The sequence below is a fragment of the Apis mellifera genome, linkage group LG2, assembly GCF_003254395.2.
Source record: "Apis mellifera strain DH4 linkage group LG2, Amel_HAv3.1, whole genome shotgun sequence".
In the NCBI taxonomy this organism is placed as follows: domain Eukaryota; kingdom Metazoa; phylum Arthropoda; class Insecta; order Hymenoptera; family Apidae; genus Apis; species Apis mellifera.
In genome coordinates this window covers 6,984,880-7,010,288 of record NC_037639.1, presented here as the reverse complement: position 1 = coordinate 7,010,288, position 25,409 = coordinate 6,984,880, and the positions used below count along the sequence as shown (strand labels likewise).

Genomic DNA, 25,409 nt, shown 5'->3' with positions numbered 1-25,409 from the left:
TCTAGACTTCCGACCAATTTCGTCATTGCAAGTGTTGTTCAAGTGCTTCGCATTCTCACGATTTGTCCGATGTACACAAGTGTAGTGGTTCAGAGACATTACAATGTACAAGCAATTTCTCCGAGAACTTAAATGAAAAAAAATAGAGTGAATATTGAAGAAAGAAGTTATTGCACGGAAGCTCGTCGACAAATCCAGACATCATCGAGTAGCGCCGACGAACCGGCGCCCCGCTGTTCCAAAAGTGTTTCGGGAGACATCGATACCAGAAGTTGCCAAGATCCTTGGAAAGGCGACACGTAGACGCGACACGATCCTCGACAACAAGAACTCGTGTCTCTACAGATAATTTCCTCTTGAGGGCAGTGGTTTTTCAAATTTGTTTAATAACTCGGCTATCAATGTGTCCCAAAGATCTTCCGCATTACATAATGAAAAACATTGGCCTTGTTTCAAGGCTATCTTCGGGGAATAACGTTCCCCGATTTAATAACGATCGTAAGTATTTCTTTTTCTCAATTAAAATTATTCTTGAATTAATGTATGTAAATGAAACTAATTTTCATTCATAAATTCATGTTCATTATAACAGATAGATGTTATATAAGATTTGATTTGAAGATAAAATAGAATTTGTCTATTTTATTAAGCTGTACTTCCGTAGAAATTTAAATGTTAATGGAGGTTGTTCAAGGTGTTATTCATATTTCAAATAACAAGTAATTTTTTTAAGTAAAAACTGGAAACGATTAATGAATAATAAAATGTTATGTTATCTTCGTATAAAAGGTAATTTATTATAATGATAACGAGTAAAAAATTATATCAATTAGATTTAAATCTATCTTAAGTAACGAAATTATCGATAAAAATATTTTGGTATTCGAGCGTAATGTACAGAGTGAATGAGTAAAAATATGCACAAATAAATGCTTTTCTTTGATCGACAATTATGTAAAAAATAATACAACGTTTGTAATACTGAGACTCACACTCCTATCTTTTCGTATGCTCGTTACATTTTCAGGAGTAGCATATTCCAAGAATCACGTATTCTTAATAATGATAATTATATTTATAATAATTATTCTTTTCATAAGGCACTAGATTGTACTTATTTACATTCATTTTTATATTTAATTAATCGCTCGTATATTCGCTCATTTGCAAACACATGTTTCCATTCAAAAAATATACTCTTCATTCTTTCAATTATTATTTGTTCAATTAATAAATCACTTAACACTCTTCATGAAGATTTCGTTATTCTTATTTCATTACAAAAATTCGATGCATCGATTATAAAAAACTTTTGTTGTAGTCAAGAATTTGTAGTCAATGTAGTCAAGAATTTGTTTAAATCTTTGGTCCTATATCAACGATTTACTAAGAATATAAGTGAAATTTTAAATATATCTTATCACTTGTAAGAAGAAAGACACTCTTTTCATTTTCTCTTTTTATAATCTGTACAGTATATATATTCTTTCGAAATTCCAGTCCTATTTTATTCGCTTCAACATGACTGATGATACAACTAAATCAAACAACACGTCTTGTTATATAAACTTCACTCTTCACTCTTGTTTCTAATTTCAAAAAATCTTTGGTTCCTCGATACGAGATTCAATACACGCAATGGAAAAATCCTTTTACCGTACCTTTTTTCATTTTATATATATAAATAAATTATTTCAGGCATCGAACAAATCTGTATCGAACCATCTATTTTGTCTTGGTGAAATTTCGTAAATTGTTTCATCCATTGGTACGGTAACTTCGCGAATCTGGATTCATCACCAAGGAGGGATAAAACAGGCTAAAATAATACATGGGAAAATTGAAATCGTAGAATCTGGGCGACAAGTTGAACAACGAGGTGGACGAAATAGTAGGCGACGAAAATTGTGGAGAAGAATCGACCCATGGCCTGTGCAATCTCGGTTGCGCTTCTCGATCGATGTCCTTCGACGTCGGTGAATTTCTGTTTCCGGGTAAGAGAAGGGGTGGACTGACTCCTCCACAGCTACTAATCCCGCTGTCGTCCAGACTTCCTGTTTCGCTGGAGGCTGTTCTCGGCCTTTGATTGGCCGCATCCAAATGATTCGACGCTCTGTTCGTCGATTCAGATTCCGGAAACATAGTCTCATCCTCGTCATTGACGCGACTCAATCTTTCCGCTTCCGCCTGAAATTTTCTCTTGCATCGAGATTGGCCATTATCCCGGAATCCCTTCGCGAATTTATTGTTGTTGATTTTCAACTTGGTAATGTTTTCGTTCTGAAATTATAAGAGATTGTACATCTACGAATTGAATGAATTGATTTATATACATAAATTCTTTTTTTAATTTTGGAATTATTTTTTGATAAACGGTTTTGATACCTGATAAGCGGTTACGGCAATGAACTCGGTTTCACGAAACATAAAGAACGAGGCTGGTTGATTGTAAAGATCGCTGATTCTGGTCGCGTCGTCGCAACGAATGATCCAAATTCGCGGGATATATTTATGCATAGAAGTCAGAACAACCTGTGAACAAAAATTATTAAATTAGTAGAGGTGAAATAAGTTTAAAAGAATGAGAGAATATATATGTTAGGTATATTGCATTTTTTGAAAAAAAAAAGTTACACGCCGATACATTTAGAAAGTATCTCGCGCAAAGCTGGTGGAGATTCCCGCTTTTTTATCGCAAGGGAGAAAACATTCCCTTCATTCGGACAACGTTCTAACATAGCCGGTAGAATTTTATTAAATTCGTAATTAGTTTGAAGAATCGGCTAAAAGGGCGCCGCTTCGTCGAGATAAGTTGGCGCCTTGCTAAGGATGCCGACGACGATGGAGACAGACGCGATTCTCGAAAACCAGACTGGCCCTTCAACCTTCCCGGAATCACACGCTCTCGAACTATTCAAAATCCTGTATAAATCCTGCATGCTAGATACTTCGTTACTTCATTGATAGAATATAATGTAATTGTCCATCAATATTCAAATTTTCATTTCTATATTTTACTTTTCTTGCCACGTCGATCAATAATCGATGATCCACTTATTTTCTTTTTTTTCTTTTTTTAATTTGAAATCTGTTATATTTCTCCATGTTAACAAAATGAAAAATCTTCAAATATTGATAATAGAAAGCAACGTAATAAAAATTTAAAATTAACAGAAGGAGTAGCGATAGAATGTTGAAGAAGAAAAGAAGAAGCATTGTTGAGAGAGGACCGCGTGCGGTATCTTTTCGTTTTAATAATCACCGCTCAGGTATTAAAGGTGATGCAGATCCGCATAAATAATTTTCAGGATATTGGTGAAAAATTGAAAGAACTAGGGGCGCCATTGGGTAAGCCAGCTGGCCAGGATTCATCCTGTCGAGGCATAAACAAACACATTCGTCGAGAGAAAGGAGGTATATCGATTACAGGGTGTCGTGGAGCGTGTTAATCTTCGTTCTTCACGGACAACAGGCAAAACCGACGTACCCAGCACCGTTTTGAGTAGCTTAAGTCTCAGGAAGGTAAGTGCACGCGGCATTTTCCATTTTCCCTTCAAGATTTTAATCCCAACCCCGGCTCTTGTGCGCCGAGTTTGGTCACTTTACCCAGTTAACGAAGCCTCCTGTTATTTCGCCGACCTAACGCATTAAGAAAGGAATATGGGTTGACTCATGTCGGAAAAAAAGGACGATGTACATTTGGCCAGGTATAAAAATTATCGATGCTACATATTTGTGAGATGATTTGGCAGAATGAAACAAGGGGCGAAATTTTTAATGTTAGTAGTTCGAAAATTATAAAATATTCTAAGAAGGAAATAAATGAAATGATGGAGAAATAAATAAATAAAATAAAAATATTTATGTATATCGTTCAAAAAGGAATAAATATTGGAAGAATCATCCGTGGAATGAAAGTCAGAAGCTAATTGAGGACGAAGTAGGAATTCTCTAACTCAAGGTTCCCCTTTTTTTTTTAAGTAGGCCCCTAATCGGAAGTGAAACGAGTAGCTAAGAGGGTGGATCCGTGTGTGGCGACCTCCCACATGCGACTCGAAAAAGGAGGCAAACCGTGAGTCGAAACCAGAGACGCGCAAAGAAAGAAAAGGAAGAAGCATTTAAGGACACGCTGGCCTGTCCAAACATGGGACATCTAGATAAATGTCGCTACCGTTTACTTGCCTATTCCGGACTTCCGTCAAATCTTTTCACTCTTTTTTTTTTTAATCAAAAATTGGAGGAATTAAACGGAATGAATTAATATCCAATCTCTCATACGAATCGATAATTAACTCATCGAATATTCAAAAATTTCAAAAATTTTTCATCTAATAATAATAAATTTCTTTTTTCTTTTTTAATAAACTCGAAAAAAGTACTCACGTTATTCCTAGGGTCGACAGCGTTGTTAGTCAATTTTAATTTATCGAATTTGAGCGGTTGTTGTTGCATCCAATGAGCGCCGGTCTCAGGACTATCCGGATGCAAGTAAATTCTTCGATCGATTCCAGGCTGCAGTTCTGCTGGACCAATCGACGTCCATCTTGCATTCCCATAACCTTTCTCCAAACTGCCACTGCTACCGCCGCCGACGTACTTGTGTCGACGATCGGATGCCGGCTCCACTTCGAGGAGGACCCAATAACGAGCACGACGTTCTAATCCTGTGATGGTAAGTTCAACTGATGGGAACATACGCCTGCAACGAAATCACATAAAGGTTTCCCTTATGAATAACATTCTCTAACAAATTGAAATTTCGTAAGAATTACGAAAGCAATAGAAGTGCAATTAATGAAAACAATGATCGATTGCTTAAAAGTTATGAATTCTTAAGATTAAAAAAAAAAAATTACCTATCATTTGTCGCAACATGTCTATCATTTTGTCATTTTATAACAAGCACATTCAATTTTCGTTTCTAAATAGAGTGCAAAATAGACTCCTTCAACTTACAAGACTTAACGTCAAAGTCGTTTCATCAGACTCAGACGTCTTCTTGACATCGTTGCGGTAAGTGTGCTCTTATTGCACACAGGTAGCGTAAGCAAATAGAGAACGAAGGGAAAAATTCGTAGTCATTAACGTGCCAGAGACGAGTGGGCGTCGCCGAACCAACGACTCGAAAATGCTGTTACTTCCTGCGACTCTTTAAGTTAAAGTCTTAAGTTTAAGAGCATCACGGCCAAGCTATCTTTCGATCCCGACAGCAAGTTTTACTCGTGTAAACATTTCAAACGCACGGATAATCCCATGAGTAAATCCCATCAAAAGTCAATCTACGGTGGTTCGGGTCGTTTGCATACCTAATTGCAGATTTTCCACCATGGCTTTGTTCCTTCTCTTATTTTTCACTAAAATTCACAGCCCGCTGTACAACGATTATTACTCTCGTGTCTGCTTGTGAATTGCGAATAATGTAACTTTCTTGTTCCCCATTTCGTAAATTGTATTTACATAGCTATTAGAATAACATAACATTTTAAACTAAACTTACGCACCTGAACTTGTGCTATTCGTGAAAGTTACTTAGACTTAAATCCATGGATTTGTTAATCTTCGATGGTACCTGACTCCTCAGTATTTAGAAGTTAAAAAACGATATACATCTAAATGGAACGCAATTAGCAGTGGAAAATCCATCTTTCGAAGTGCATTTTAGAAATCACCGTTGATCCTCTACATTTGAGACGCATTTGAAATGTCAAGCGAAAATTATGTATAATCGTGCCAGGATTTTAAAAATCTTTCTTTTCAAAGTGGAAAATTAAGCGGATTCGAAGGGAAAATTCGAATAAATTTCTTCATTTCCAAATCCCTTGCTCTATGATGATTATATGATTTTCCATAATTATTGTTAAAGTGAAATTTTTAAATTGTTGAAGAGAAATCGCCGGGTAACGAATCATCGAATGACAACTGAAATCAATTACTCATTGATTGATTTCAAGTTGAAGAAATATATGTTCTCAGGATCGACGCAATTCTCGTCGTTCAATCCACTAAAAGTGGCGCCCTTATAAGTGGAGGATTACGCCGTCGCGACGTCTGCTGGAAGACCCGTGCGCCGATGATTCGAGCGTGTCTGGTCCTTTTAAAAAGCCTCTCGAAATTATCGAACAAGCAGATAATACCGTTAATAGCGTGATAGAACAACGCGTGCAGAACGGCAGCACGCGCCTCGCTTCCCTTTCATCTCGTAGATTAGATGAATCAAAAATCACGTGGCACTAAATTTTACATTCAAACGGCAACTTGAATTATAAATACACATTACAGTTATAATATTATCGATTCGATTCAATTTTGATGAAAATTTGTGCGGAACTTGGAAGAATTTCAGATATTTTAAAATATCTATATTTTTACTTAAGATAAAATAAAACGACAATTATGAATGAACACCACTTTGTATAAATTCGTACGTAAAGACATAGCAGTAGTGGATCGGTAACAGGCGAGACGAAACGAGAGATGAATTATCTTTGTTTTAGAAGAAAAGATCCTTGTTGTAAAAGCAAAAAAAGAATAACCAAGGAGAAGAGAAAAGGAATAATGCTTCTGGTTCGCACATTTTCATTCGTGAATTTATCGCTGGTTGGTGAAAAGCGTGGGAGGTAGGCAAAAGCAAAGGACCAAGGGAGGTAAAAGGAACAAGAGGATGGGCCGATCGTGGAAAACAAAACGTATCGAACCTCGCCAAAAGGAAACAAGGAGAACGAACGAGTCGATCGTGACGCGGAATACTGATTAGTGAATACAAGGCCTGAAACGGAATGCACGTGGTTGGCACGTGGTGTTCTCGCAAGGGAAAAATCGTGGCTGGACCGGAAGGCACGGATATGCGGATGGACAAACACCTTCGTAACTATTGTAAAACCTGAGACCGCCCACGAATTGTCAGTGACCAGTCGTTTCTTTTATCTCGATTATTCGTGGTGTGTTGCCTTCTTATTGACAATAGAAAATAAAATCGGAGAAACGAATGTTTCGAGCCAAATGTCTAGTATACGGTTGCATTATTGCAAAAATAGTATTACTTGTTTATTATTCGTTATTCCTAGTTTTACTATAATATATAATAATATTATTATTATCGCGTCAATTATGTTTTCTATGTCTTCTCTACGATTTACAATGATTAATTGTTTTTCTTCGTATCTGCTATTAAATAAATTGCACACTAGGATTTCACACGTAAATGATTCCGAAAAAATTCTTTGATACATTTCAAAATATCTAAATTAAATGCTCGAAATAATTTTCATATTTGCAATTATTTTTCTATACAATAATAAAAATGAAAAACAAATTTTCCCAAAAGATAAAAAATTTATAATCAATAACTGTACATGTGTTTACGTATATCGCGTCACACGTGACAAATCTTGAAATCAATTTCACACGTACTTGTAAGTGAAAGAAAATTTATTTGTATTTCGTAACACGTAAATGTTTCAGATGACCGGATGTTACAAAATATTTCAACAATCTTGTCACGTTCACGTCACGTTGGCGTTTTCCCTCCCCTTTGATTTCCGCGTTCACGAAACAAAATCATCTGGCTGACATCAGCGAGTTATCTTACGCGAGATACAACGCGAAATTTCTCGGTAATCTTATCATAGATAGCCACCGCCTGCGCATTTGAAAAGGAGTGACCGGTAGCTCGATCGTTTCCGGTGTCGAACGGCCGGAAGTGGTGGTGATTCGTCCTGCATCCGTCCCACGACTTTTCCCCGCAAAATCTACCTTCGTAAAATGATTCGAAGATCGGTGTCATCGATAAACCGTGGACACCGTCGTCACGACCTTACTTTTACGACCTTCCTTGACCACCTTCCGTGAAACTAATCGCTCTGTCGTCGCTCAAAAGCGTCCCTTCTTTAAAAGTGTCCATTTACCTTCCACGGCTGACGCGTAACTACTTCGTATAATACTGTGTGAAACTTCGCGTCCTAACGATTTGACTCATCGTACGTAAACGATAGCCATCGTTGGAATGAAAGATATTTTAGATTTTTATCAAAGTTAAGTAGCATAAAAGTCTCGATTATCAATTCTTAAATTTCTATGCAGAAATATTGATCGATTATGACTACTTTACATTGGTACAGAGATCTCTCTTCATTTCCCGATGAGAAGTGAGAAAAGAAAGAAACAAAGAGTTGAAAAGGAAGGTTTCGTCCGTTTTTTTTAAAATATATAGTTGTATCTATGTACGATATTATGAACGAGGAAAAAAATTTCTTTAGTGAAAAAGTGAAAACTATACGACTGTGGAAACAATCGTGGAACAGGTCGCATTTTTTCAGGTGAAGACGGTAAAGGTTTCGGCAGCGACAGAGGGTGTGGTCGCCATGGTGCCTGACCATTTCAGCCCCAACGGAATTCAAGATACAAAAAAAAATAAAAATATCTATATAAGATATATTCTTATTTTCATTTTCGAATAATCGTCGATTTACTTTAACGTTATATCTAAAAAATTTTTATTAAAAAAGTATATATATATCAAAACACGGGTGTTTACGTACTAATGCGTTTCTAACATGAATATTGAGTTATTAATGGTATAATTGATAAAAAATCATGCACTCACCGGCCACCTTTCGTAATCACCATTTCCGTGGTCTCCGTGTGAAATTGATACCACAATTCCCGATTTTGCAATTCAACCTTCACTTCCGAAGGCAAGGGAGGTCCTCTGCCCAGACTCGGTATTGACCATGCAGTTGGATTCGGTATATTATCTGAAACATATTTATATCGATAAATTAGTATTTGTTCTTAAATAAATTTAATTATCATTATTTTTCTTTCAAATCTTCATTTCTTTCCTATCCTTTCGCAATAAAATCAAATACTTATAATACGCTTTTCTTTTCTTTTGCTAGAAAATAATATAATCAAGCGTCTTACACCTTCGCTGTGGATCGTCAAGAATCGCATCGAAGGGGTTCATTAATTCTCCCAACAATAATTCCCACGAATCTACGGGACCATGACTCCCGGTAAAAGATAAAACAAACAACGAAGAACAAATTATACTCGCAGACGAGGAAGAGGAATGATATTTTCGCAACGATAGAAATCATTCGCGCAAAGAAAGAATAACGGAGAGGAAAGGAAAAAAGAAGAGAACATTGGAGTCTTCTTGCAAAATCGTTATCCTTTCCTACTTCGCCTACATAGACACTAGATGGACAAGCGAAATAGGGACAAAAAATTGCGCGGATCAGGTAACTCGAATGCCGGGAAGAACACCTTTTCCAAGTGGATCCTATAGAGGCGTCGTAGCTTGGCCGCATGAGCGATTCGCCCTGCACTTGTCTCGCGGTTCTGCGGTTGGGGCATTAGGCCCCGGCTAGGATAATTGCGGCCATCGGTTCGTCTTCTTTCTCTTCCTGCCGAGGGGACATCGGTACCGAGCCGTTGTATAGAGCAGATAACGATTGCCCGTTCGACCGAAAGTCGGCACCTTTCATCCTCGCCCCTGAACGAGGCTCGCGCGGATCTATGTCGCCTCCGCGGCTAACTTGACGCGTATTAAACTCACTCCTCTTTTCACAGAAACTTCAGTTTCATTATTTTCCGCTACACATGGGAAACAAAAAAAAAAAAATTGAAAAACCCCGCGAAGATGAAGATCGACAATCGTGATGCTTAAGTGGTACGCGACTGCATTCCGTGCGACTTTAATTGGATAAATTGGAGAGATTGTCATGGGAGGTCGGTGTCGAGATCGGATAGGGGCAAGAGGATGAATTTCTATTTTCTAATTCATACGATACTTACGATATTTTTAGTTTTTGGAATTGATTTTTGATCGCTTTGAAAATATATATTCTTATAGATATGTAATACGTATAAAAATATATATTTTTTTATTAGATGAATACTATAAATTAGAGACTATAATTTTAAATTGAAACAAAATTTTGATAAATGAATGAAACATCTCGAAATTGTGATAAATTTATCAATTTAGCAATTAAATCATAAGAATTAAAAGGCCAAGTTATAGTTATTTCGATGTAAAAACATTTTACCAACCTGATCTGTGTCTTCGAAGAGGGATCTGTTGTTGACGGAAGAATGTTTGCGGATGTAATTGCAATTGCAATTCCATTGGCATTGCCATAATCGAATTCATCTTTAATCGATGCACCACACCGATTGTATCAATTTTATATCACTTGATTGAGCACCAAAACACGAAAATTCTAGTAGAAAAATCTATCCCTTCGAAGTATTCAGCGTTAACGCTTAGTGACGACTAAACGTGCATTTCGGAATTGCACTCTGTTACCACGATCCATCACTGCATTCAATGGTTATCCCTCCTATTGGTTGACGCTTTCTCCCCACTGTACTAGCGCCGCGCCCACGCTGATCCCATTGGTCGATGCAATTCCAACTTGGTTACAAGTAGCTGCGAAATATCTATACATCGAAACACCCACGATGCATTCGTGCTAATGAAAGCAATAAAAAAGCATAGAAAATATTGATGAATTAAAATGAGCACCGAATTAATAAAAATAAAAACAATGCACAAAATTCAAATTTTTATAAAAGTAATCATATAAAAATTATTCTTCGAATTGAAGATAAAATTTTAAAATAAAAAGAACGTATAATACATAAATTAACATTGTTTCTCCATAAATCTCGAGAATATAAAATAAATATTTCTTTAAATCTTTTCTCCGCTATACATCATTTAAAATAAATTCCTTTCTTTTAAAAAATGATCCTTCCCTAAATTCCTTCCTTAAATTCCTTAAATTTTCCGAATAATTACAACAATTATCATTACAACTATTATTATACGATCAATATTATACGAATCAGTAGCAAATTTAATATGGAATTGCATAACTAAAAATTACATTTTTTCCCCTGAAATTTTCCCATTCCTACAATTAATAAAATTAAATTCCCCGGCCGATCCAACCCACCCGAAAATCTTTCAACGAAGAAAATCACGCGAGGAGAAAATCACATGACACCCACGAAGCCGCGTCGTCGGATCACGTTTAACACGCTCGAATTCGCGCGCTCGAAAATCGGCGCATTTGAGACGTTCGCGCGCACGCCGTCCTGGCACACGATCGCATTAAGAAACGATGCACGCCGGGTCGTTAGGTACAAGGGAACGGAGGAATCGTCACCATAAATTACGGAATCCGGGCGAGCAGACGGCCGTTAATAGTTTGTTCTCGAGTCTTGGAGACGAGACGAGGCGAGAAGATAAAATCAAGAATCCGTCCGCGGTGCGTCGGCGGTCAAAGAGGAACGGAACGAAACGGAGCGCCGCGAGATACAAATCTACGCTTTTCTCGCTCCCTTATGCGCCGTTTTTCTCATACACCACCGCTCTCCCGCTTGTCGTCGCTTCGCCCTTTTTTTTTCTTTTCTTTTCTTTTCTTTTCTTTTCTTTTCTTTTCTTTTCTTTTCTTTTCTTTTCTTTTTTTTTCTCCCTCCCCACCGTAGGAAACGTATCCCTCGCCGCCTACGACGCCGGTCATCGCACCATTGTAGTGGGTTCCAGATTGTGGATTAACTGTAAGCGATACCCACAACAAAGCGCGCGCACTTTTACCTGACAGCTCCTGCTACCTGTAGTCCTGCTATTTTATGGCAGTATTGTAATGCCTCTCGATCGTGTCATCGTCAAATGTTTCGAGAATTACCGAGATTGAAGAATATTCGACGTTGTCAAATGCCCGGGAACGATCTTTGTCCGTGAATATGAATGAACGACGTATTACATACATTTTGTCGATACGTTTGTATTTCTTGATGAATCAGAATTGCAACGTGTTAATGATACTACGATGACACGCGATTTTTATGATGTTTGCGTTCCGGATTTGTGAAGAATTGCTGATTAATCTTGTTATTCTCTTATTAATTCCTTTCGTTCGTTCGAATCTGGAAAAATACCCGAGAGTTTTAGTTCAGAGATTAATTTTTTAAATAGGAAAATTTTTAAGCGATAGAACTTACGAGCGGATTGATAAGTAATGAATATTTCAGATAAAAAGATGGTCAAAACTTTGTTTACTTGTACATAGTATTTGAAAAGCTGGAAAATATTTCTGGTAAAGAGATGCAGCTGTTTTCGAAAAGGGAAAGAATTTTGTTCTGCAGTTTATCTCAATCTATAGTTTATCTAGTAACGAAATGTTTTCTTGCAAACCGACATGTCCATACAAATTTTTTCATTCTGTTCCTTTCGTGAAAAATGAAAAAATTTTCGAAAAATAATAATAATTAAGTTAATAATTAGAATATCGATCTATCCGTATATTTTCCATCAAAGATAAAAAATTTATTATTTTTTTAAAACAAAAAAAATATCTTATAAAATATTTTAAGTAAAAAATGTTAAAATATGAAATTAAATATTATGATAATTTAATTATATGTACTTTAATGTAATTAATATACAACTGTTCCATAAAATTAATTTGCCTTTAGAACTGTTCTGTATGTAAGCAATTAAGTAAGTAAACGATAGTACTACTATCATCATGAAAAATACTATAATCCCTTTTCAGTAATAAAAGCTCACGCCTGCTGGCAGATCAGTTTCAAGTTTCGTCAGTAGGGGGTCTCTTGGAATTTTACGTCCTTTTCAAATCCGACTATATATTTTCCCCGACAGCTCGAATTGGACAGCTCGAAAACTATTCTTAGTTTAATCCTTTTAATCCTAAGTATTTAATAAGATGTCAATCATTAGATATATATATATATAATAATTCATTTAAAAAATGTATTAACATTAACATTAAAAATTAACCATCAAATCAATTAAATAATCGATAAAAAAGTCTCATAAGTTTTTAATCATGAAAATTGAATTAATATTCTGAACTAATCTTCCAATTAGAATATTTCCATAACTTATCGATATTTTTTGATACAAATTTTTACGTGAATTTATAGAAACCTATGTAATCTGGATATGGTTTAAGTTTAAGTGTAGAAACTTTCGACGAAGAAAAGAAAAGAGATATTTAAGGGGGAAAGTGAGTAAGGAGAAGCCGACAAATAGGTTTTACGGCTCACTTCCTGTCCGTCGCACGCGACAGTTATGCGCCCCATAATAAGACGGTGGTTACTTTCCGAGACGGTTTGAATTACGAGCGAAGGAGTAAAATCATAACATCACGTTCCACCGATCCTATGATATATGTTTCTCTTTTTTAATTCATTTGCAATATTAGCAAAAAAATTAATTATATTTTTCAAAGGACAATATACATGTTTTTATTTTAAAAGATAAAGTTATTGTATTTCAAAATTTAACTTAACGTTTTTAAACGTAATTCAATTTAATAATTACAACAATAAATTATAGAAGAATTTAAAGAAATAATTTTAACATAACATCCTAACTTTTGGCATCACGATTGAGATTATTTTCTTAACATCGACAATTTAAAAAATTTAACATCGTACTGAAATATTTTCCCTATAAGATTTCCTACTACAGAAACTTTTCGAAGAAGAGATAAACAGAAGCAAGGATAAGTAGACTTTCTATCTTATGGCGTTAAAGGACAAAAACGGGAACCTTCATTTTTAGAGTGGCCACTCTAATGTGAATGTTTAGAAGCTCGCACAGAAGTCTTGTACGATCATTCGACAAAACTATTCATTTATTTATTTGTTATTACTAAATTCTTAATCAATGACGAGTATCGCGAACCTACTTCAACGATAGGAAAATTAAACTAAACAATCCTTCAAATGTATTTTTTAAATATACCATGAATTTACTATAATATTTTTCATAATGAAATAAAAGCATACAACGATTTCTGTGTAACATATGTTTCTGCAAAAATCTCTAAATCAATGAATCATATCGCCACACATAAAATAAATTACTAGATAAAGTAATAGATTGTTAGTAGAAATAGTTAGAAGCTATTGTTATTTCAGGACTCTTGAGAATAAACACGTTTGAAAAACGAACATCTGAGATTCTTTACCTAAAATCACAGCAACTGATAATTTTTTTCATGTTCCTATATATTGTTATTAACTATTATTAACTATTATATTGTTATTAATAATTATTAACCAGCATCTGTAATAGTTTTTTTAAAGTAAAGAATTTTAATACCGCTTCTTCTGAAAAATAAAAAATAAAATTAAAGAAAAATATGACATATCTAAATTTTAAAATTATTATAAATTAAATCCTATTAAAATAAAAAACATTTAGTAAGCCAATATTACAAATATAATTTAAATATAATTTTATAATACATGTGAAGTCATATAAAAACGCAGAAAATAGTCGGAATAAAATAATGTGTCAACGTTACGTAAAGAAAGTTAATTTCTGAACGATCAATATTATGTTTTATCGATATATCGATTCAAAAAACTGATTAAATAAAAAGAGAAATAAAGAAATTTGAAATTTATAATTATTTAAACACTTTATGGTTAATATTAGACAGATATAAAAGTATAAGATATAAAATAAAATGGAAGTGCTAATAAAAAACAGTAAAATTTGTAATACTAGTTTTGTCTTTTTTCAGACTTTATTTGTATTTATACATTCTTTATTCATTTTATTTTAAAAGAGTTGTACACAAACTATCGATCGCCGTTTACAACATCCTATAATACTATGTTGTAATATGATAAAGTATCTTGCAATTGACTGATTATCGTACATAAATGTATATACCTTGGATATCATTTCTTTTAACTCTTTCAGTGAGAATCCGAACCGAGTCCGAAATTTGATAACTTAACTTGCAATAATAAAACATAAATCAAAATTTTTTTTCAATCATGTTTATCTTATTTATTCTTTCTGTAAAAAGTAATAATGTTTTTATAAAAAGTTTTAAATATCACGCTTACCACTGAAAGAGTTCGCAAAAAATAATTAATAATAGTAAATATGAAATGACCATTTTAAATTTCGGAGTGATTGAGATTCGATCAATTTCTTTAAATAATCACAGCATATTCACAATTTTACAAAATAATTTGATATAGCACATTAAAAATGGTCATTTATAACTGTACAGATTAAATTTTAATATGAATATCTTTTTTAACATTAAACAAATAAAAACATATATCACATAAACTTGAAGACTAATTTACATAGATACACAGATAGAAATTTCTAATGAGCAGATATTTTTAAAAATCGTTGATCCATTCGTCAAATCTTAATTTATCTTCAAAAATCACCATTATAAATTGTATGTCGTATCAAAGTCCATCGTCTTTTACATTTCCACTTTCAATTCTATCAATTATTACACCACAAGTGTTATCGATACCGATTAAGGAAATCGAAGAAGAGAACTGAAAACTGGATTCTTTAAGTTTTCAGTCTTAATGCTATCATTCTGTATAAATACATTTCTAAATATGTACGTGGACATTCATGTAAGCACGCGCACGCAGGACATAATATAAACGTACATATATTGTATGATGGATACATAATATTTGATATATGGATGCGAAAGTTCACAATTATAATAGACTATGTTCATTTCGACTAATCTTAGGAAAATTAGCTTGCAAATATTTCAAACATTACTGGATCCTTTGTGATTTCAATTGAATTACCCTGAACATGGTATTTTATGATATTATATAGATAAATTTTAACTTAATTTAAAATTAAGAACTATATATAACATATCTCGAATATTTTTTTTTAAATCAGTTGAAGCTGAAAATATATTGAATAAAAATTAAAATTCATTATCATTTCCTTATTTAAATAAACTTAGATAAAGCACGTATATTTATCAATTATGGCACTAACTTGGAACTGTTTTCGATGAAACTCGAATAATGCTTATCTAAACTAGAAAAGAAATTGTGGAACTAGTTTACTTTGATTGTGAAATCAAAGTATTATACGTAATATATATTTATAATTTAATCACTGAATTTCATTAAATACATTTATAGTAAAAACCATATTGCCTTAGCATATTATAAACAAAAATACTTCATTATTTTTATGAAACTACATTTATAAATGATATTATAATTCTTGAAATATCTATAATTCTTGAAATATTATTAAAAAAAAATTAATGACAGAAATTTTATATTGAAAATTGATAATTCTTGTGATAACATCTTCTTGTGATAATGATTAAATCTTGTATCATATCATAATATCCGAAAAATTTAAACAATAAAAACAATAATGAAAATTTATATATAGTAAACAAATCAATGTTATAATATTCAAACTATTGTATTGATTAAATTACGATAATAATAAAAATTTGATAATAATAATAAACAAATTGATCTAATTCATATAGAACATATTTTTGAAAATACATATGACTACTTTATACATAATCTCTACGGTGTTTTTATATTAAATCTTTTTCAAAGAAAAACATTATTTATAGTTTCCTGTAATTTCTAAAAAAAATTTAATATATTAATTCGAAAGTTTAAGATATGCATTTGTTTGAATTATATATTATTAAATTAAATCGTATATATATATAAATTGAAAAAATATACACAAAAACTTTAAAAGAAATTTTCTTTTAATTTAAGCGTATATTTTCACGCTTAACAATAATTTAAGAATAATATATAATCAAAATCTGCTTTAATATTAAAAATATTATAAATGTAAAAAATAAATTTTTTCTTTTTCCATATTACTCTTTTATATTATAATGATTATTATATTAATTATTTGTAACAATAAAAAAATATTTATTATTTAATACGATTATTTAATGGAAAAAATAATGAAAATATTAAAATAGAAATTTTTATATAGAATAATGGTAGAATAAAAACGTATCTCCGTTAAAATTAATATGAAGATATAACATCAATATATAAGAGTTAGAATTTAATATAGAAATATTATATATGTAAATACTGGTATTTCTGTATATGCATTTTATGAAACATATATATATATATATATATATATATATATATATATATATATATATATAAGTATTTTTTTACATCATATAAAATTACTAATAAATTCAAAATTTAAAGTTCTAAGTAAAACTGTACAATAAAATAATAAAATTTGTTCTGAAAATAATATTGAAAATTTTTTGTTTTTTGTAATGAAAACTAATTTTATAACAATTGAAAACATTACTCTAAAAAGTCGCACAAATTACTATTAAGTACGATTCTGACTTAATATCTATTGTGATAATTTTTTATAGCACCTGTCTATATTTATTTTGAATTTGAATATTTAATAATATTAACATATATCATTTAAGTTTTAAATAATTTACAATATAATTTTCGTAATTTTGTTCAATCAAAAGCAATGTCCATAATTATTTTCTATGAATGTATCTTTGAAATATCTTTCGCAAATTGGTTCATTAGCGTATATATTTTTTTATACTTTAATTCGTACTTACTTATAAATATAAATTTAAAATACTTACAAAATAATTTAAATATAATATTTAAAGTATTAATATTTTAATAAAAAAGATTTTTAAATATAAATGAATTGAAAAATTGTTTAGAATTCTTTTATTTTAACGAATAATTATTTATAAATTAAAAAATTCAAAAAAGATAGCACTTTAAATACATATAAGAATATAACTTCATTATTCAATATCATTAAAATTTCATTCAAATACATTATAAATTACATTACATATTAGAAAATTGAATTATTTTCTATCAATGCTTTGACTAGATAAGAAAAAGATAATTCATTTTTTATTTAAAATATAACAAAAATTTATATCAAATAAATGAAATTTTTTTTATATCAAAATTATTTATATTTTAATAAATTAATAAATATTCAATTAATTCCTATTATTCCTATTAATATCCAAAAAATGTTTGAATATATGTTTTAAATAAATTACAAGTTTAATGCAAAAACAATAAAAATATAATTATTAATAAAATATCCTAATTTTGTAAAAATTTTCATATTAAAAAAAAATTACTTTATTAATAATATATTTTATGGATATTTTCCTATTATTTAATAATATCAGTTTGTATAGATATTTTATAATTTTTTTTCAGTAAATAAAAATAATGATAATAATAATAAAATACAATATTTATCATATATTAAAAAAACTTCTAAAAAAAAAAATTTTAAATAAAATTTTAAATAACTTTTATAATATTTAAAATAAAATTTTTAAACAATAGTATTTTTGTTTAAAAAAATTTTAAAGTTATAATAATAAAATTTTAAATATTTAAGTATTTCTATTTAAAAATAAATTTCTATTTAAAAACAGTATAATTTTAATGCTGATTTTTTTAAAACATGAAAATCTTTAATTTTTATCAAAAACTTTGATCAAATTTAATCAAATATATTTTTTTTAATCAAAAAAATATTTAAGTCCAGTCGGTTGCTTTTGAATCAGAAGCTGATCCCAGACTTATGGACAAATGGATATGACATGCAAATGCAATACGAAAACTCTTTCATTTATTCAAACTTCAGAGTTTAATTTTAAAAAACAAAATTTCATTATACGTTATAAATCTCTATTGATTCTAAAATATATATATATAATATTTATTGTTTTTTCTTAAGTTTTTGAAATTAACTATTATTTTGTATAATTAATATAATCTTTTTTTGTATAAATTATTGTATCATCAAAAAAATTATTAATTGTATCAATTACTATGCATAATATAATTTTTTAGTCACATTAAAAACAAATTAAAATTTAAATATTTAAAAAATTTAAACATTAAATTATTTATAAAATTTAAAAAATATATATCGCTTATAATTCTTTAGTTCGTCATACTTAAACAATTCTGTAATTACTATGATTTTATACAATTTTTCTAAGATTATAAGATTTTCTAAGATTATATATATTAACATATTCATCAAATATTAAATAAATTTATCAAATATAAGAGCTTATTAATTAAAGCCCATTAATTAATTAAAATAAAAGAAAATAAAATATTTTATATCTTTTATGTAATTATTTTTACCTATTTAATTGTTATATTAAATTGTTTATAACTTGTTATTATTGTTTACTGATATATTTTTGTTACCGATATATTATTTCTTTATGACATTCTAAAATAACAAATTTGTTAGTAACCATAATGTATCTATTCATTTTTAAATTCTTTTTTCTTCTTCATAAGTTTGTACGTTTGATATTAAAAAAATTTTATATATTGTACTTTTTTCGTAATTGTTTCATCATTGTAAATCTCAATTTTATGAAGAAAATGTTCTGGGCCTACGTAAAAGAAATGTAAAAGAAGGTCAAGATTCATATATTAATCTCTGATAATGTGGAAATATCTCCCATGTTGGAAGATGTAAACCAAATTCTAAGGCCACCAAGACAGCAAATTCAGATGTAATTAAATCCTTACGATTTAAACGAAATACACTTTCAATTCTCTGTAAATTAAATAAAAATTGAATCCAAAAAATGTTCCATATATAACTGATTTATGCGCTAATATTATATATTGATATAAAATATTTATACATATGAAATAAATACCTCTATTAATGATTTGAGAACATCACCCTTAACATCATTTAATTTTGCTGCAAGAAGTAAGCATGCACCAGCACATAATTTCCGCGTTTGTTTCGTAACAACATTTCGAAGAATAAGTTTCTCAAAATACACATAAGCCATTGCTACTGTTAAGAGATCAATACCATATTCCATTTTTGCTATTTTTCTCATCTCTCGTTTTAAACTATATATATCGTTGTAATTTATTATTAAATTTTAGATAAAAAAAATTATATACAGTATTGACTGTGAGAGTGTCCGCAATTCGAAATATTATTACACTATTTAAAAACTATTTAAATAAATATATAATTTATAATATGAATTTTGAAAATTCAAATAGTAAGTAAAATGTTAATACACAAAAGCTCGAAAATTAGTTTGCACCTATTTTTATCTTTTTTTCAAAGAAACGCTCTCATACACAATACTGTGTATATCTCATAAATTATGTATCATAATTTTAATACCAACCTCCTTAACTTACTCAAAGTAAGCTGTATATGTGGAAACTTTTCCTTAAATTTGTCATTTAATTCTTTTTTTAAGTCAGATGGTCTTACATAATCAATAACTGATGCCTATGAAAAAAAATAAATAAATAAATCATTAAATAAAATTATTATAATATATTTTTATTACAAATTTACAGAACATACCATGTATGATGTAAATGTAAGCAATGTTCTATGTTTTCCAGCTATAAGTTCTGGATCATCCAATAAATTGGGATTATATTGTAATGATTGTTCATCCCAATCATAAACTAAAAAATATATTATGAAAATATATTATTTTATTTATTATTTCAAATATTTATATATTATATAAGATACCTTTAGAATCAGTATTGAAAGATAATGGTGGAGACTCTGGTGTTAAATGTTGAGTACGATGTGTAGCTGTATCATATGATAGACACCTGAAAAAAATTTCAATTTATAAAGTATAGTACAAAAAAATAATTTCAATAATTACAAATAATAAATATATAATAATAATAATAATTTTTAAATATTTTATATATTAATAATTTTATATATACTAAATATTACAAGAAGTTAATGATACTGGATAGAAATTATATAAAATAATACTATTTGTTATAAATGTATATTTATAAATGTATAAATTTTGTTATAAATATATGTATGTTAATATGAAATGATTAATAAATGTAAATGATAATATGTGTACATTAAGTGAAATATATATAATATCTTATCTATTGATCTATCCAATCCTGAAATAAAAATATCTATTTTAATAAAAATATATTTATTTGAATCCATTACTTTATTATCAATACAAACAATTACTAAATATTCAAAATATAAATATTTTTTCTAATAAATATTAGTTATTAAATAATATATGTGAATATTAATAATAATTATGATATATGTATATTATAATATATAATGTAAATATTATATAATAGATATATTTTATTAAAAAAATAAACATAATTATATTAAAAATTATCTACTCCAAAAATTAATTAACATTACAAATTATACTTCATATTTTCTATTGTATACAATATTATTTTAATTTAGTTTAATCTTTATTTGATACAATATGATTACATATTTTACCATTTAGAGTGATCCACATTCCATGTAATAGTTTTTGTCCTGCAAAATATGGTTAAAAAATTTTGTTATAAGACAAAAAAAATGGTGCAGTGTATGTTCTGTGAAGATATATGTATAAATAAAATATATGAAAGATGAATGGAAATTATATAAAATAAGAAATATATAATGATAACATTTTTCTTTGACAAATAATATTACAAAATACTTATACTTTGCAAAAATAAAATAAAATATTAAAAAAAATAAAAATATATAAAATTTAATAACATAAATTATAAATACCTTGAAACTATAGGATGCTTGTTAGATATAAGTTCTATCGTCTCATTATCACTAAAATGTAATTTTTTATCCTTTTGAAACTGTCTGGATGGAACAAGTAATTGTCCATAAGATATTTCCTACAAAATATAAAATTCATATGGAAATAAAAACTATAAATTGAATTGAATTATTTAATTAAATACCTGGCCGTCTTTAGCACGCTCTATACCCAATAAACCAAAGGGATCAATATTATCATTAATTGCTGATAATGGTCTTTGTGAAGAAATATTTTTTCTTCGCCCTGTATCTTTACGCAATTCAGACCTATAAATAGAAAAGAATTTATAATAATATATATTGTATATTTTATTATATATATGTAATATACACAATTTAATTTTCATGATATTTTATCTTACCAACTAGATCTCTGTCCTTTATTATATGGAAGAGCAGAAAATACTAGAAATGGCACACGCTTATTAGACACCAAAACTAATCTATCATCTCCAAATTTATAACCATTTATAGGTCGTTGCATTAAACGCAATTCTCTTGTAACTTCTGGTATTATACCACTATTTGCAGAACTACATTGTACATTATTTGGTGTCTTTGTTTTTGATTTTGAAGATTGTGTTTTAGAACGTAAAGAACCAATGCTTTCATTGGAACTATTATACTGATGTTTTATATCTTCCGAAAGAGTAGATGTTTGATGAGTTATACGTTTTTTATATTGTAAAGAACCAACTCGTCTTTCAGGTAAGGAATATTCACTACCAGTTGTACCAGTACTGTAAGAAATAAAAATAAATATTTTATGTTTTTTTTTAATAATATATAAAAGATAAAATATAAAATTAAATTAAGTTTTCTAAATCATAAATTTAATAATCCTAAATACTATTTAATTTCTTGTTTATATGATTATAATAATTTTAAATGAACTATAATATTAAACATAGAAACATAGATAAATTTATATTGATATATATTTATTTATAAGATTATAATTTTAAATTGTAAATATTAATTTTATATTGAAATATAAAATATAAATTCCAATAGAATCAATTAAAAAAATAATTATTATTATGAAAAAAATAATTAAGTATTTTAACTTTATATTATAACTCAAACATAGCATAATATTACAAATATATTTTCCCAATATTTATACAATATTATAAATATATTTTCCAAATTAAATTAAAATTAAATAAATAAATTAAAATTAAATAAATAAATAATAAAATAAATAAATTAGATAAATATTTTTTTAAATAAATAAATATCTACATCTTAATAATTTAATATAAATTTTTTTAAAAAATAAGAAAATAAATATTGATTAAATATATTTGTTATATATATTCCTTTTTTATATTCTTCATGTTTTTCTTATTTTATTTTTAATTTTGTTCATAAATAAATCTCTGTTTATTATTTTATAATATTACCTTAATACATTAATACATAAAAATTATATTATATTATATTAATATTTTATATTATAAACAGCACTATTGTTATACAAAATTGTTATAAAAAAATCTTTATTTTATGAAAAACATATTGTACATATTATATCATAATGTATTATATGTTGAATATGTTATATATTGAAAATATTTTTAATATAATTTTAAAAAATAATTATATAAAATTATCATTATAAAATAATTACATTAATTTGTTATTTTATTAATTATTGTATATATTTGTTAATCATATATCATAGATAGCAAATATAAATAATATACTTTTAGTTACAATTAATCTTAGAAGGAATGGAGAAAATATCACACCAATTTATTATTGTACTTATTTATTTTAATCTATTGCAAATTATTATATATTGTAATATGTAATAAAATCAACAATTTAATTACTTATATTTTGAACAGATAATAAACTTTAAGTAATATTGATAATAAACTTTAAATTATATCCGATACATTTCATAATTTACAAAAAATAGTAAAACTTAAACAAAATTAAATTTTTTTCCTAACAATTTATAAATTATTTAATATAAATATATGTAAATTATAAAATTACAAGAAATTAAACTTATTTAAGTCTGTAAAATTGGAGAAACGAAGTATATATCTTTCATTTAAAAAAACTCAAACTGTTTACCGTTCTCTGAATGAACTATGAAATCCAGTAGAAAGCTGTGGATAATTTCTTTCTTGTTCTAGGAATACAGCCACTGCTGCCTTTGCAGGAGTCAATAACCCGTCAGAATTTGAACTAAATGAATTGTGTTCACCACTTTTTGGCACTAATTGTGGAGAGCTTGTTTGCTTTGTAGATGATGATATTAAATGCTCTTCAGTACAGTCATCGAGAACTTCTTCAGTAGAAACGGTCAAATCAGATTGACGAACATCAACTTGATGTGCCTGACTATCACTGAGGGTACGTGTATGAGCAACACCATTCCGTGAAAGAACAGCTAATTTGGTGTCGCGGTGGCTGCCATCGAGAGAGATGTTCGAAAGAAATGTTAGCGCGGCCAACCTTCTGCGTGAATGATTCTTTTTTAAGGCTGCTGCCATTCCACGGTTGACCGTGTCGATAGATCAGTATTACCGAGTACCAACGTAAACGACCAGGAAAAAGACGAACACCCAATGAAGATTCTTTTATCAAACGAGGACAACTACTAGGATCACAATTCATTATCACTGCTCGTACACTTAGTCCTGACATTTTCCATTAATATGCTCACACAGCGCACGTAGAAACGTGAACCGGTGTCATTCATCATCGTACTGATTCCTTTCATAAGATTAAAACACAATCCTGCTACCAATGAAACAATCTTCCTTCCTACTACGCAACACTGTGATCCATCCTCTTGTCGGCCGAGTAGTACCCTTTACTTTCTTCTGCGACTGCGCATTTTCTTACATATGTATGCGAATTAATGTCGAAATATAGAGAATTTTCTAGAATTTCATATTTTTCTTTAAAAAATTCATTATATTTTTTTTTTATAAAAATTTATATTATTATCAAACATTTAATAAATTTTAAAAAATTTTTTATATTTATCATTTTCATCATACACATTATCTTACGAGGTTAATAAAAATTTTCTAAAATTAACTACATAGTGATAATTTTATTGTCTTTTTCTTACATTAAAAATAAATAATGCTATTATTTAATATGAATATAATTTTACTATTCAAAAATAAGTGCAAAAAATACATTGTTTATAAAAGTATGTACTATATAAACATTAATTAGTTCATATTTTTCAAATAGATATATTGAAGTAAAAAAAAAACACATTCTTAAAATAATCAATATAAAAATTATAAAATAATATAAATTATTAAGCATTGTACTTGTGTTCATATCAAAACAAAATTGCAAAAATAATATAATTTTTGACAAAATTATAAATAAACAAAAACGAAACAAATATAATTTACTAATATAACAATAACAATGGTTATAAATCTTCATAATTATTTTATAGATATATATATTTCAATCGATGTTAATATTAAATTCTTACCCTTCAATGGCACTTCCAATGTTAATATTAATGAGGTTATTAACCAACAGTCGATAACTTTCAATTTTAATTAAAAAATAACAATTATAAATTATTTTTTAGTTATATATAACAATTTTTAAAAGAAGTTATTACGTATAATTATTAAAAACATTATTATATTTATAACATACATTTTGTTTTTAAATTCAAATTTTTTTTCGTAATAACCGTTTCATTTTCTTTCTGATAAATTAAAATATTTGTTTAAAACATGTATATATATATATATTTGTTTAAAACATATATATACATATATATTTGTTTAAAACATATATATATATTTAAATTTATACAATTTTTCCATATGTTATAGATGATCGATAAATATATAACTTTTCCTAATAAATAAAAAATAAATCATTTTCAACACAGAAAATTTAT

At 28.5% G+C, this 25,409-nt stretch overlaps 2 protein-coding genes across 4 annotated transcripts; both read right to left on the bottom strand.

Annotated features, from left to right (window-relative positions):
• Window positions 1-916: 916 nt before the first annotated feature.
• LOC410885 (T-box protein 2) lies at window positions 917-10,447 on the bottom strand. Its single transcript, XM_394361.5, has 5 exons — window positions 10,057-10,447; window positions 8,603-8,753; window positions 4,384-4,699; window positions 2,386-2,532; window positions 917-2,280 (listed from the first exon to the last, which is right to left on the bottom strand). The coding sequence occupies exons 1-5, from the start codon at window positions 10,154-10,156 to the stop codon at window positions 1,759-1,761; spliced, it is 1,236 nt and encodes a 411-aa protein (XP_394361.2). The 5' UTR covers window positions 10,157-10,447; the 3' UTR covers window positions 917-1,758.
• Window positions 10,448-11,516: 1,069 nt separating this feature from the next.
• Window positions 11,517-25,004, bottom strand: LOC551254 (CDK5 and ABL1 enzyme substrate 2). Of its 3 annotated transcripts, XM_006561181.3 has the most exons (11): window positions 24,987-25,004; window positions 23,594-24,365; window positions 21,868-22,245; window positions 21,649-21,772; window positions 21,464-21,582; window positions 21,179-21,217; window positions 20,417-20,502; window positions 20,240-20,346; window positions 20,055-20,161; window positions 19,560-19,764; window positions 19,181-19,453 (listed from the first exon to the last, which is right to left on the bottom strand). In XM_006561181.3, the coding sequence occupies exons 2-11, from the start codon at window positions 24,013-24,015 to the stop codon at window positions 19,313-19,315; spliced, it is 1,728 nt and encodes a 575-aa protein (XP_006561244.1). In that variant the 5' UTR covers window positions 24,016-24,365; window positions 24,987-25,004; the 3' UTR covers window positions 19,181-19,312. The 3 variants fall into 3 exon arrangements, with proteins under 3 accessions (XP_016766437.1, XP_006561244.1, XP_623648.1); XM_016910948.2 differs by lacking the exons at window positions 19,181-19,453; window positions 19,560-19,764; window positions 24,987-25,004 and adding an exon at window positions 11,517-11,940 and having other exon boundaries at window positions 23,594-24,392; XM_623645.6 differs by lacking the exons at window positions 21,179-21,217; window positions 24,987-25,004 and having other exon boundaries at window positions 23,594-24,392.
• Between the last annotated feature and the right edge of the window lie 405 nt (window positions 25,005-25,409).

Excerpts from the sequence above, each read along its gene's own strand:
- LOC551254 (XM_006561181.3), bottom strand. The coding sequence starts at position 24,015 with ATGGCAGCAGCCTTAAAAAAGAATCATTCACGCAGAAGGTTGGCCGCG. Across the intron at positions 20,347-20,416 it reads TTTCAATACTGATTCTAAAG|TTTATGATTGGGATGAACAA; the intron begins GTATCTTATATA and ends TATATTTTTTAG. Across the intron at positions 20,162-20,239 it reads TTACATTTACATCATACATG|GCATCAGTTATTGATTATGT; the intron begins GTATGTTCTGTA and ends TTTTTTTCATAG.
- LOC410885 (XM_394361.5), bottom strand. The coding sequence starts at position 10,156 with ATGAATTCGATTATGGCAATGCCAATGGAATTGCAATTGCAATTACAT. Across the intron at positions 2,533-4,383 it reads CTGTCGACCCTAGGAATAAC|GTTGTTCTGACTTCTATGCA; the intron begins GTGAGTACTTTT and ends TTTTGTTCACAG. Across the intron at positions 2,281-2,385 it reads TTGCCGTAACCGCTTATCAG|AACGAAAACATTACCAAGTT; the intron begins GTATCAAAACCG and ends TTATAATTTCAG.